Source organism: Babylonia areolata, chromosome 26 (assembly GCF_041734735.1).
Source record: "Babylonia areolata isolate BAREFJ2019XMU chromosome 26, ASM4173473v1, whole genome shotgun sequence".
Lineage (NCBI taxonomy): Eukaryota > Metazoa > Mollusca > Gastropoda > Neogastropoda > Buccinidae > Babylonia > Babylonia areolata.
In genome coordinates, this window is record NC_134901.1 from 16,533,281 (window position 1) to 16,546,860 (window position 13,580).

At 38.6% G+C, this 13,580-nt stretch overlaps 1 protein-coding gene across 3 annotated transcripts in view; it reads right to left on the reverse strand.

Moving 5' to 3' along the window:
- Positions 1-13,552, reverse strand: part of LOC143300257 (protein broad-minded-like) — a 68,715-nt gene extending 55,163 nt beyond the window's left edge. Inside the window, exons 1-7 of one of the 3 annotated variants that reach the window (XM_076613849.1) lie at positions 13,423-13,486; positions 11,799-11,858; positions 11,011-11,178; positions 9,253-9,411; positions 8,385-8,568; positions 1,584-1,658; positions 856-981 (exon numbers count right to left, since the gene is read on the reverse strand). In XM_076613849.1, coding sequence (XP_076469964.1) covers positions 856-981; positions 1,584-1,658; positions 8,385-8,568; positions 9,253-9,411; positions 11,011-11,162 — 696 coding nt within the window. In that variant the 5' untranslated portion in view covers positions 11,163-11,178; positions 11,799-11,858; positions 13,423-13,486. Of the gene's footprint in view, positions 1-855; positions 982-1,583; positions 1,659-8,384; positions 8,569-9,252; positions 9,412-11,010; positions 11,179-11,798; positions 11,859-13,422 lie in introns of all 3 variants that reach the window. The other 2 variants (XM_076613850.1, XM_076613848.1) reach the window with 2 other exon arrangements.
- Positions 13,553-13,580: the final 28 nt, after the last annotated feature.

Here is a 13,580-nt window from a genome sequence, read left to right on the forward strand (position 1 = left end):
GCCTGGCCAGCAGCATAACCCAACGCAGTTAATCAGGCTTTGAGTGCATGCATATATATTTGTTTACTAATCAGAGTGGATTTCTGCTACAGGATTTTGCCAGAGGTCATTACTCTCATTGCCATGGGTTCTTTTTCAGTGTGCCAAGTGTAGGCTGCACACGGGATCTCAGTTCATTGTCTCCACTGAATGGCTAGATGCTCAGTTTGATTTTCAAGTTGAACTTGGGAGAAAGGGTGAGAGCAGGATTCAATCCCAGACTAGAGCAGGATTCAATCCCAGACTCTCAAAGACTCTCTGTATTGGCAGATGAGTGTCTTAACCATTCTTCCACCTTTCCCCATGAAAAATAAATCACAAGGAAAAAGAAAGTATTGAAAATGACCAAACGTTTGGCAGAAGGACACTTTATAGACTGCAGGGTTCTCACACATTTGACCAAACAAAAATTCCATACTTTTTTTTCCAGACTTTTCCCCAACCTGACTAAACATTTCCTGTTCTGAACACAATTCGAAAACTCATCTGCTATACTACTGATGAAACAGATCCGCGATATCCCAGTACCAACGTTCAATTTTCATTACTTTTTTGTTTTTCCAACTGTTTGTTGCTGCTGTTTTTGATGCATTAAACTCCTTGTTGAATGGTACTGGTCAAGATTTCACTAAAATTCCAAGACTTTTCCAGACCCTGAAGAACAAAACATGTGTTTTCCAAGACTTTTCCAACAGTTCTCTCATATTTTCCAGGCTTTACCAGACTTCCTTGACTCTGCAGGAACCCTGTATAAATGTAGTGAGAACAAAAAACAAAAACAAAAAAAAAGGAAGGAAAAAAAGTGTACTGTCATACAGTGAGTTCATCATCAGGGTCAGCCATGATGTCAGTGAGATTCTTCTTCAGCTGAGGCCAGTGGTCGTTGTTGAAGATGTCCCCCGTGATAATCTTGTTCAGCTTCTGCATGGCTTCTCGCCGAGTCTGTCATAAACAAAAATCTAAAATGTATTCAGCTACAAAAAAAAAAAAGAAAAAAAAAATCAAAACAAAACAAACACGTGCTTGTATGCTTATGCAGTGTGTATGTGTGGTGTCTAAGTGTGTGCAAGCATGTGTGAGAAAGGTAGAGACCTTTCCAGTATCCATCCCCCACCCCCACCCGCACCACCCCCAAAGTGTGTGCTAGGAGGAGAGATTGGCAAAATCACCACACATGTTAGTGTGAGTGTGTATGTATGTATGTATGTGTGTGTGTGTGTGTGTGTGTGTGTGTGTAAGCGCATACATATATACACAGCAGCCACAATCGAGCCAGACAGGCGCAACCAAAAACTAAGTCTGACATGCGAAGGGGCACAACCACATCCTCCTCCTACCACCACCACCACACAAAAGGCACAGCTGCCAGTTGGCCAACTAGTCCATGTCAGTTTTAGTCACACATGGATGTTGGTAGCTTTCCCTCAGACTGCATGTAACAGACACACACATACACACACATTCTCTCTCTCTCTCTTTCACACACACACACACACACACACGCCCACACTTTACTCATAATGTACCTTCCACACAATACTTACAGTCAGGTTTTTTGTCCGTCCCAAGTTGTCGGTGATCGATTTCAGGTAGTTTGTGTCAAACACCATGACACTTCCCTAACAGAAAAACAATGGCAATAACAAACAAGATGATAAAAGGAAAAGTGTTAGCAAATATAATCTTGTCTTCCTTGTCATGGAAGTCTGAACAGTTGCCGCAATGACAATTAACACACCCATCACCTACAACAGATCCTGTCATCAGAATCATCCATCAAGCAAACATCCACACAAATAAAGTAGTCAACAGTTTAAAACACAATAATTGAGAGAGAAATTCATAAACATCAATTTTGTTGCAACTTTTTAAGCAATATTATTATCTAGAATAAGTAAATGAATAAATATGTACATATGTAAAATTCTTGATGAAAAGCGATTAATGGCTACACCTGATTAAGGATCACACTCCATATAATGATGACCCACAGTAGAATTTTGGCCTGAAAATAAAAAACATTTTACATAAACCTTTTCTTGCAAGCAGGATGTTTAATGATCAGTTGACTCATGCGTACCCGCAGCATCACTTTCAATATTCTTTACCTTTTTTAAAAATTTTACAGAAAAGATAATAACCAGGTGTTGTTGTTGTTTGTTTGTTTTTTGTTGTTGTTTTTTTGGGGGGAGGGTGTCTTTTTTTATTTGTTGCTCTAATTGTACTTGTAATGATCACTATTCACTCCATACTTCATGAAACTCACAAATTCTTTAAATATATTTGTACTTTATAGCACAATTTCAACCAATACGTAAACAAAAAAAACCCTAAAAAAATACAAAAGTAAATCTAATGAAAAAGAAAAAAAAACATGTGACCCTGACTTTGCAAAGTAATGACCCATGACAGCACTCAGTGAAGAACTCTTCTTCTTCTTCTTCTTCGTTCGTGGGCTGCAGCTCCCACGTTCACTCGTATGCACACGAGTGGGCTTTTACGTGTATGTCCGTTTTTACCCCGCCATGTAGGCAGCCATACTCTGGTTTCGGGGGGGTGCATGCTGGGTATGTTCTTTGTTTCCATAACCCACCGAACGCTGACAAGGATTACAGGATCTTTTAACGTGCGTATTTGATCGTCTGCTTCCATATACACACGAAGGGGGTTCAGGCACTAGCAGGTCTGCACATGTGTTGACCTGGGAGATCGTAAAAATCTCCACCCTTTACCCACCAGGCGCTGTCACCGTGATTCAAACCCGGGACCGTCAGATTGAAAGTCCAACGCTTTAACCACTCGGCTATTGCGCCCGTCAGTGAAGAAAATGCATGAAAATATGCACTACTCTCTCAAAAAATAAACAAACAGATAACAATATTATTTTTATTATTATTATTGCTTAAAAAAAACATTGAAAAAATAATAAAACGATAATATCATCATGAGGGTTACCACAGTGGTTGTCAAAACACTATTCTTTTTGCAGAAAAAAGCTATTTGAATTATGTGCTATAATCACCATTCACTACCTTATAACATGAAAACGACATGTGAAGAGCAAAATCATAAACATTTGGCAACCAAACAACAAAGCAAACATTTACTAAAACCCCTGACATACACCACACACAAACAAATATTCTTTGATTATTCTGGTTGGGAAACGTAATATGATAATATGAAGCACTGAGGACAGAGGGGAGAGTACAGAGAGTAAAAGCAAATGGTCAGAAATATTCTCTCTCTCTCTCTCTCTCTCTCTCTCTCTCTCCCCTCATGTGTGGACTGAAACAAGAACTAAAAGGGCACAATCCATCCTCAAATTTTCCAAAGATATTGGGTTGTTTCCCTTCCACAGTTTGGAGCTCACAAAATGATGAAAACTCGTTGTAAAGCTCAGATGGCACACAGGAATTCAAAACAGTAGATGTACATTATAAAATCCAATGGCGAAAATGGAGTTAAAATCAATGTATGCTTTTCAAGGTAAAATCACAATATTTTACCATTTTAACTCACTCAGTACGGCCAGTCCTCTCTTCTCCTCTACACAGACCCCTCGGATGTCCAGTGGGTGTCTGAATGACTCAACCTTTAGCTTCTGTCGGCAGAATTGTGGTATTCTTTGTCAACATTCACCTCTTCAGTATAAGAGCCATCCGCTTGCAATATTTTGATGATGGTAATTGGGGTGAAACGCTGTTAGCGTCGTCTCTTTCGCCGTTCGTATGGAGAGAGTTAAAACTGTGCCCAGGAAAGCAAAAGAAAATGAGATTTGACATAAAGATTGTATTGTATTGTATTGTATTGTTCTTTTTTTGTCACAACAGATTTCTCTGTGTGAAATTCCAGCTGCTCTCCCCAGGGAGAGTGCACTGCTGCACTGAGATCGCCACCCATTTTTTTGTATTTTTTCCTGCATCCAGTTTTGTTGGGGTTTTTTTGTTTTGTTTCATTTCCTATTGAAGTGGATTTTTCTACAGAATTTTGCCAGGGACAATCCTTTTGTTGCCATGGGTTCTTTTACATTCGCTAAGTGCATGCTGCATATGGGACCTCGGTTTATTGTCTCATCCAAATGACTAGCATCCAGACCACCACTCAAGGTCTAGTGGAGGGGGAGAAAATACTGGCGACTGTGCTGTGATTCGAACCAGTGTGCTCAGATTCTCTTGCTTCCTGGGCGGAATCATTACCTCTAGGCCATCACTCCACTTTTATGTCACTCTATGCTCTAGTCATGGTATGCAGTTATCTAAACTTCGAATAAAAGCTGCTTGAACAATTATCTCAAAATTGCCAATAACATTTAGCATGAAACCAGGTAATTATCCCACCAATGAGAAGACTGCTATATATATTGCTATCAACAGCCATCTCAAATCAGTACGTTTAACTAGATGTGAATATATGGTATAAAAAATACAATAAAATAAGACGAAAAATAAAAACACATAAAAAGGGAACATCCTTAAATTAAAAAAAGTGGAATATACATTTAGAAATACAAATATATATATCTACTGATTACACAAATATAGTCTATGAATCCACAGAAACATTCAGAACGTTACATTCAACAAATATATATGCAAAACAGACAACAGACAAGCATATCAACTAGCTGCATCTAATAAGAATAAATACACTACAGGTAATGCAAGGGTTTTAAAACATATAAAGCGCCAAAGACCTCCACATTTTGGCTGTGTTAGGTAGTTACAAGAAAGAACAGATTAGTTCATGTGAAATATTCCCATATCTTCACCGTACATGCAAATATAAAACTATAGTATATCAAGTAAATTTATAATTAGTTTTGTAAAAGGCAAAAAACAATGAAAATCAACATCTTGAAAATAAATTTGTTTGTCATATCTAGTCAGAGAATTATTCATACATGTAAACAGGTCCAGGTTTCTACACAAATTAAAAGAAGAATGAGTTGGTTAATGACTTTGAACTTTGAAGAAAAAATCATTTGACAAAAATAATTATCTGTCATACAATTTCAACATGTCATCAAAAACAAGTGATAAATTTAATTTAGAATAAGAACTTAAATGAAGAAAAAATCTACTATTTTCCCCTTCCTTTTCATTTGCTACAGTCTGTTTGAAATACAAGGATGCAGAAAGCAGTTAACTTTTTCCATATCACACTGTCCTTGTCAAGTAGCAATCACTTCAGTTTTGCGCTAAATGCAACTGAAAATTCTGTGCACGTCTTTCAAAAAAAAAAGAAAGAAAAAAAGAAAAAAGAAAAGCTACCATATGGGTATCTAAGATTGGTGGCAATGATCATTGGAAGCTACTTAAGTGGGGGTGGGGAGAGGGGCATGAGGGGTGTAGGACTGTGGTTGTGGCTGTATGCTTTTGTGAATAAATGAAGCAAGGTGGGTGGGTGTTTAATGTAATGGCGGACAGAGGTTCTCTGTGTGTGTGTGTGTGTGTGTGTGTGTGTGTGTGTGTGTCTGACTGTCTGTCTGTCTGTCTGTTACATTCCACTTCATTTCTCCAAGCACAGATTGCTCTTTCCCCTAATGGACGTGGACACCTAGACAAATAAACAGAACAAAATCTGACAGTTTTAGGTGACACTTAATCAATGAAGTTCCCTATTCTACCGGTAAATGTTGTATAAGTTTGTTTATTCCAACCCCTGTCCCTGATGAACTCAAAAGAAATCAGACAAAATGTGTTATTCCTCCAACTACCTCTCCCATTTATGAAGCCAGTCACATACACCTGCTCTCACATCATCAAAAACCACCACAGGAATGAGTGAAGCTCTGAAACCATAGCAAACACTTAAAAAAATAAATAAATAAAACAAACAAAAAACCAAATCAATTCAAAAACAGAATAAAGAAACCAGCCTCAATGTGCAGATTACCAACCAAAAAAAAAAAAAAAAAAGAATTGAACTGATATATGTTCCCTTGTTTCTGAAAATGAAATGCTTAGAGGAATATCAGTATAACTGCAGTAATTCATGTGCCCATGAGCCTTGATGGCCACCTGTGATGCGTCTTCCATTTTTGTTATTGTTGCACAGCTATCTTTAACTCACTCAGTACGGCCAGTCCTCTCTTCTCTTCTACACACACCCCTCGGATGTCCAGTGGGTGTCTGAATGACCCAACCTTTAGCTTCTGTCGTAAGAATTGTGGTATTCTTTGTCAACATTCACGTCTTCAGTATAAGAGCCTTCCCCTTGCAATATTTTGATGATGGTAACTGGGGTGAAACGCTGTTAACGTCGTCTCTTTCGCCGTTCGTATGGAGAGGGTTAAAGCGTCTTTCTTTTCTGTCCTTGAGCACCCACTTTCGCTCTCATCTACAACTGGGCATTTACTAGTATGACCATTTTTGCCCCATTTTGGCAGCCATACTTTGTTTTCAGGGTATGGTTGCAGGGTATGTTTGTGTTTATACAACCCACTGAACACCGGCATGGATTGCAGGATCTTTAACATGTGCACTTGATCTTCCGTTCTGCATGTGAAAACACACAAAGGAAATCAATGCACTGGAAAGTTTGCAGCTAGGCTGATCTGGGAGATCATCAAAAGAGTTTTTTAACAATAGCAGATAAGGCTAAGTACATTTGTAGGGCAGCAAAAAAACAAAAAAAAACTCCAGCCAGTGCTGAGATTTGAACTGTGGGTCTTCAGGCTACAAGTCTGACACACTAACCACTCAAACTGTTCCGTTTCTATCAGAGATGCTGCTGCTGAAAATGTTGCTGTTCAAAGAACTGTACAAGAAATCACAGGTAGACTGGCAATGAACTGTTTATGAAATGATTAAATTTATGACTTTACCACAAAGAGTTTTACAAAGGCACTAATGCTATGTGTTACTGAACTTGTGCCTGGGTGAATACGTAAACCTATTAAGTCTCTAAAACATGTCAACTGGCATGCACAGCCTGACTCCTGTTCTGGAGCTGTTTGAATTCATAACTTCAGTAGCCAACAACAATTACATATTTTTGTAACCATAAAGATATTCTTGAATGCTGTTTTTTTCCATCCTATAAACTGAAACATTCAGACACTTGAATTCAGACGCATCCATAAAAACAGTAACATTAACTCTAAACCCAACCTCAAGAGAACAAAACCATCACAAGACATGCAAGCAAAAATTATAAACAAGTAGTAACATTTTTCTCTTATCATTCTTACAAATTCACCTCTGACGAAAAAAATGTGTCTGACGAAGAACATAACTGAAAAAGCATTTTCAAATTTCCATATCAACCTTCTTTATATATATATATATATATATATATATATATATATATATACACACACACACACACACACACAATGCTCAACTTGATTTAACTACAATACATTATATTCCGTTGTTTAAAGAATGTTGACAACATTACATTTTATACAAATGTCACTATAAAAAAATTTTTAAAATTTGAGAAGAAAAAGGAAGAAAATGGCCACATGATGGATTCCCATCATGCCCATATGTCCATAAAGAATTAACATTAACTAGACATGCTAAAGCCAGCCCACCAAAAACAAAAAAACAAAAACAAAAAAAATAAAAAAGCCAAAGTCCTGTTCCAGGAAATCTCCATTAAAGAATCCCATTCTGATTATCTGGTAATTTGTACAAATAAAACACTCATACAAAGACACCAGTTTGCTTTTATCCAATGGACAATAGAATGCATTACAATTTTGCTAACTTTGGCTTTTTTTTGTACACCAACATTGTAAGGTTCATCCTTGAGAATAAAGAATTCTATAGAGGAGAAAGGTTGCATTTACAGAAAGATGCCAAAACTACAATTCTCCAGTCAGGCAAATGACTGAAAACAAAAGCCAGTGTCTAGTCCATTTGTCTGGGGCTTTTTTATGATTAAAAAAACACAATATTTTAATCATCCCTTGTACTGTTTCACTGATGAAATAGATTAAAAAAAAAAAAATCCTAAATCATATCCCATACTATTACTAATTAAAGATATTACTATCAACAGCATCCACAAAATGTGTGAAGAAATTCAAACAATCAAGAAATTTTACACAGATTAGAAATAACATGTTTCTTCAAAAGATATAAATAAATCTAAAGGAAGAAAGTCTATTGCAGAACTGTAAAAAAAAAAATTTTTTTAAGAAAAAAAAAAATTTTTTTAAGAAAAAAAAAAAAGGGAATCAAACAGATCATTTAGAAAGAAAAAAAAACACACAAAAAAACAACAACCCAAACACAGATTTTTCTCTACGGGCTAACCATCTCAAGAAGGAACCTCACAAACAGACCACTATGGTTAACATCAGATCTAGGAAGCAGAGCGGACGCACGAACCTGCTCGAACATGCTATTAAACGTAGATACCTCCTCATCTTCCAGCCCAAGGATTGGTTTACTGTGTTCAACCCAGTGCTCCTGGCCCATTCGCTCCGACCCAAACTCATCCTCAAAATGGTTCACCAGCTGTGAGGAGGCCTCGTCGATGTTCTTTTTCAGCTTCTGCTTCAAGTCCGTAAACCTGCAGAGGGATCAGAACTTCACTGATCAGCGTTCCTGCTTCTGTGAGCATATTCAGTGTTCTTTTTCCCTTTGTCTGCCAAGGGTACACTGGCAGGCATTCTTCTTTTATGCACTTACTTGCCTAAAATCAAATTCGTGAATAGACGTTTTAATCTGATACAAAAATGCCAGTTGGCCAAATGATGTCCACATACAGAACGTTTTGTCCATAACTCTCAAAATTGCTGCATAGATCAGGGCATTATCACTAAGATAGGGATACACAAATACACACACAAACACACACGCACACACTACATTGTTGCTGTAATGACTAGGTATTAATGTACCTACCATGCCAGTACAACAATGTAATATTTTCATGTGCCAATGTAGTTCTAGACCTAACTGCCCGCCAAGTCTACCAGATGCATTCTGACCCTTGAAGGATAAACCTTTTCTTTTAACAGTCACTGCCTTCCGGCCACAAGTTAATTTGTGCATCCCCTTTCAAGCTGTCAACACCTCTCACAGAGTCCATGACAGAAAAGCTTCCTTCCTCCTTGAACAACCAAACATCAACTTCATAAATCAGAAGACAATATAACTAAAAGAAACAGAACTGTGTCTGTGTATGTTTTGTGTTAGCACAACAACAACAAAAATGACAAAAACAAAACAAAACAAAAAAAGCAACACATACTGTTTGGACTGTGTGATGCTTTTGGTGATGCGGGTGACGAGCGTTTCCTGGCTGCCTGTGTCGATGTGGCCTGCTGTGGAGTATTTCTCCAGTTCATCGTCTATCAGAGGGCTCACCAACTCGTCCAGCCTTCGCTTCAGGTTTTTCACAAACTCATGTCTGCAGTGGAAAAAATACATAATTAAATTTTAAAAAGCAAAGGCTGAAATTACATAAATTTTTCAAACTTCTTTTTTTTTCTGAGCCATTACTGAAAGAGTATTTATACTGAAAGAGAGAGAGAGATGGTGTGTGTGTGTGTGTGTGTGTGTGTGTGTGTGCGTGTGCGTGTGTGTGTGCAAGTGTGTGTGTGCAAGTGTGTATGTGTGCACTTGAATGCACAGATGCCTGTGTACAAGCATATACACCACACACACACACACACACACACACACACACACACACACACACAGAGAGAGGCATACATGCACCCACACAGACTTACACATAAACACACACACACACATACACACCACATACCTAACAAACACAATCACAAACACACACATGCTAACATTTTACAAACATTTGAACAATTCTTTTTTTCTTCCTAAACACAAACTGACATATGAACAAACAAAATTCCAATGATTTTGGGTTGTTGTTTTTTTTGGTTTTTTTGCTGCCCTATCATCTGCACCGTTCCAGTGGCATTACAGGATTACTCCCATACTGATCATTCCGAGTCCCCCATACACAGCCACACCTGGGTTCATCTGTCACTGGCCAGTGGCGGCAGTTCACAGGGAATCATTGATGTTAGGTCACAAGAAGGCCACACACCAGAGGAGACCCTGCACTGCTGCTGAGTCACTTTGGTAGTGTTCGGTAGCACCTGTTCTGATTTAACATACTTAGGACACCACCTACTTAGCACACTACTGACAACAATAATGGCTCAGTCGCGGAGTCAAACTGAGTGAGCATCTCTTCCAGCGTGGAGACTGCCACCACGTCCTTCCAACAGCAATGCCCCATGAATCTGCCGACACTGAAGACCTTGACAAGACTCACCCCAACCATGGAAGTGAGAGGGTATCAAAACAGGTCACCATGGAAGTAGGACATGGATGGACACATAATTTGGGGCTTTTATATATGTATATATATATATACTGATGATGAAGTGGGAGGAGAATGACAATGATGATGATGATGATGATGATGCTACTATGGAGGTCCATTTAGATTTGGGACTACGTGACAAGGCTGTATGCCGCGCTTCCTGTCATAATGATATACCCATGTCAACCAGGCCTGACAGATACAGACACCTGCAGTGTTGGTCAGGAAATTAGAGCAACACTACCAAAGGCGCAACCGTGAGTGGATGATACTTGACTGTGTGGTCCAAGTCTTCCCATTTAAGCCCATAACACACTTAACTTTGGGTAGGAGCCAGCCACGGGTTGAAATACCCACCTCCTCTTGGATTCGAACCCATGTCTTCCAAGCCATCAGTCCACAACGCTAACCACTTCACCACAGCAGCTGGTTATGATTATATACATTGATCAACACAATGCAGAAAAGTATGTATGTAAGAATGTGGTATGTCCATATATTTTAAGGCTTGTTGGTATGTTTGCTGGCATGAATGTAAATTATTATCATCATTATTATTGTTATTATTATCATCCTTATACATATGGACATTCAAAAACACACACACAGCAAACAAACAAAAATGCAACGAAACAAGAAACAGAGAAAACCAACTTGTGAAAGTTTTCATCATTCTCCTCCAGGTGCAGAAGCGTCTCCTCTGCCTGCTCTGCAGACCCGGCCTCCCGGATGTAGGGTTCAAAGCTGTAGATCAGCTGCCGGAGGTTGTTCAACAGCTCCTCCCCCTCCAGTCCTCGCATCGCCATCTTGATCACCTACCCCCTAAAAAAAGGGGAATACCTTCAACTTGCAAACCCCCTGAAAACAGGGTGCCGTTACCTACATGGCAGGGTAAAACAAAACAAAAAAAAGGGAACACTTGCATATTGCAATCCCCTCAAAACCAGGAATGGTTACCAACATGGCACAGTAAAAAGAAATGCAACATCTACAAATTGTTTACCCCCCAAAACTAAGCATGGCTGTCACGAGCATGGTTGCCAACATGACACTTTGCTGGGTAAAAATAAATGGAACACCTACAAACTGTAGACCCTCTAAAATGCAGTATGGCTGTCTACGTGGCAGGTTAAAAAGAAAAGCAAACACACAAAATCCCTCACCCTCCACCCCAACTTAAAAAAAAAAAGGAAAGAAAAAGAAGACAGTATTGTAGGCCATAACCAGTACAAGGCAAGGTAAAAACGGCTACACATCAAGTATATGAGAGACTTCTAGTTCATACAAGTGAACTTGGGAGTTCAGAAACACAGAAGAATCACAGTAACATCCCTTCCTCAAAGCAACATATTGGAACCAAAAATTGAAAAAAATATATAAAAAGGAATGTTTAAAAGGAGGAGTTTGTATTATACTCCATGTTTGGTGTTACATATACTTACTTAGCAGTGGTCAAAAGGAGGAAGCTGTCATGGTTCGGGCATGTGACACGCCACAATTCACTGCAAAAGACAGTTCTACAGGGAACGCTAGAGGGTGGTAGGCGAAGAGGGAGGCAAGCCAAATGCTGGATGGACAACATCAAGGAATGGACCAATATGGATAGCGCTACGCTGATACGACAGGCAGAAGATAAAACCGGATGGCGTCGTCTGACTACGGAATCGTCCCTCATGTCTCCTCTACGCCCATCCCGGGCAGGAGAATGAATGGAATGGAATGGATACTTACCATGTCAAACTGATGCAAACTAGGCCTATGGTTTGCTCTGTTTGGCCAAATTTCGTTTAAAAATTAATTTTACCTTGTTTATTTTTATGGTATACTTTTTTTTTTTTCTTTCTTTTTTTTTGGGGGGGGATGACATTTTAATGTCATCATCTGTTGTGTGTGTGTGTGTGTGTGTGTGTGTGTAAACATCCACACTCATGTGCTGACTATCTGCGAGTTTTGCCATGTACTGATATAATGCCAGATAAATGTATGTCTGAACCAATCGGCAGAGACAGATATGGACCACTAGCAGTAGCAGGTGAACCCAGCTGTGCTGGGAAGAGTGCGTAAAAGTAGGTAACATGGAGAATGCATAACTCTTCCACTGCCACAGGCAACTTTAGTCAACAAGACAGTTCACCTCCATAGGCAACTTCAGTAGACATCAAGTGGTCATAACAGTTTTTCACACTGTAACAAAACTTGACAGCCAACTTTCCAGTGCAATAGGAAATTGTTTAACCTTCCCCCATCCCCCACCCCAGAACCAAGGTTGAAGTCAACTGTGTTGTTCTGACAAAAACTGAATCATGTGAATGAGAGCATTTATTGTCAAATTTTTGGTGCTGGGGGGGCATTTTTGACACAGAAACTTAGAGTTAAGAAGGTTGACTTGCAAGACTGATTATGAGCAAATTCTAAACCAAATGTGAAGGTGATAATTGTGTGTGTGTGTGGATTTGTGTGTTTATACAAAAGTCGTTATAAATATTATGCATGTTTCAATTTTAAAAAGCACTTTTTAACATTAAAGTACCAGACTCCATAGTAAATCAGGATTTAAAAAAATTCTAAACATGCTGTTGCTTTCCTAAAACCAAAAACAAAAAACACCTGTTAATCCTCCAAACTGTTTATTCTTTTTCCAATCTTGTTTTCGTATCATAGCAGATAATAATGGGAATAATTAATAATATAACTGTATGGCTTTCGACTACATCTTACTGTACAGTTGTCTTCCAGGTTATTTCTGTGAACAAGCTCTGGTTTTGTATGTTTGATTGTGTTTCTATTCATCGTATTCTGACACACTTTTGCATTTTATCGACATGGACTGGTAAATCAAATAAATGTATGTGTGCATGTATGTATGCATGCATGCATACATATATGTATGTATTATATGTGTATGTGTGTATGTATGCATGTATATATGTATTCGTGTACGTGTGTATGTATGTATGTCTGTACGTATGTATGTGTACAGAATTCACAAAAAATGTGCCTTTCTTGCATTAAGTTGGCAAATATTTTCGTTGGCGGTGCATTGTGTAATCAAAGAAACCCACTAACCTGTAAAATGCTACCCAAAATAGCTGCTTTTGTAAATATGAAGTCGTAAATACTTTCTCAAATAAGCATGCAGTTCTGTCATTTGGCGATTGGCAACAACATGTTTACGCAGCCATACTGAATGAAAAACGATAACAATACCGTCAAGAAACTGTAAT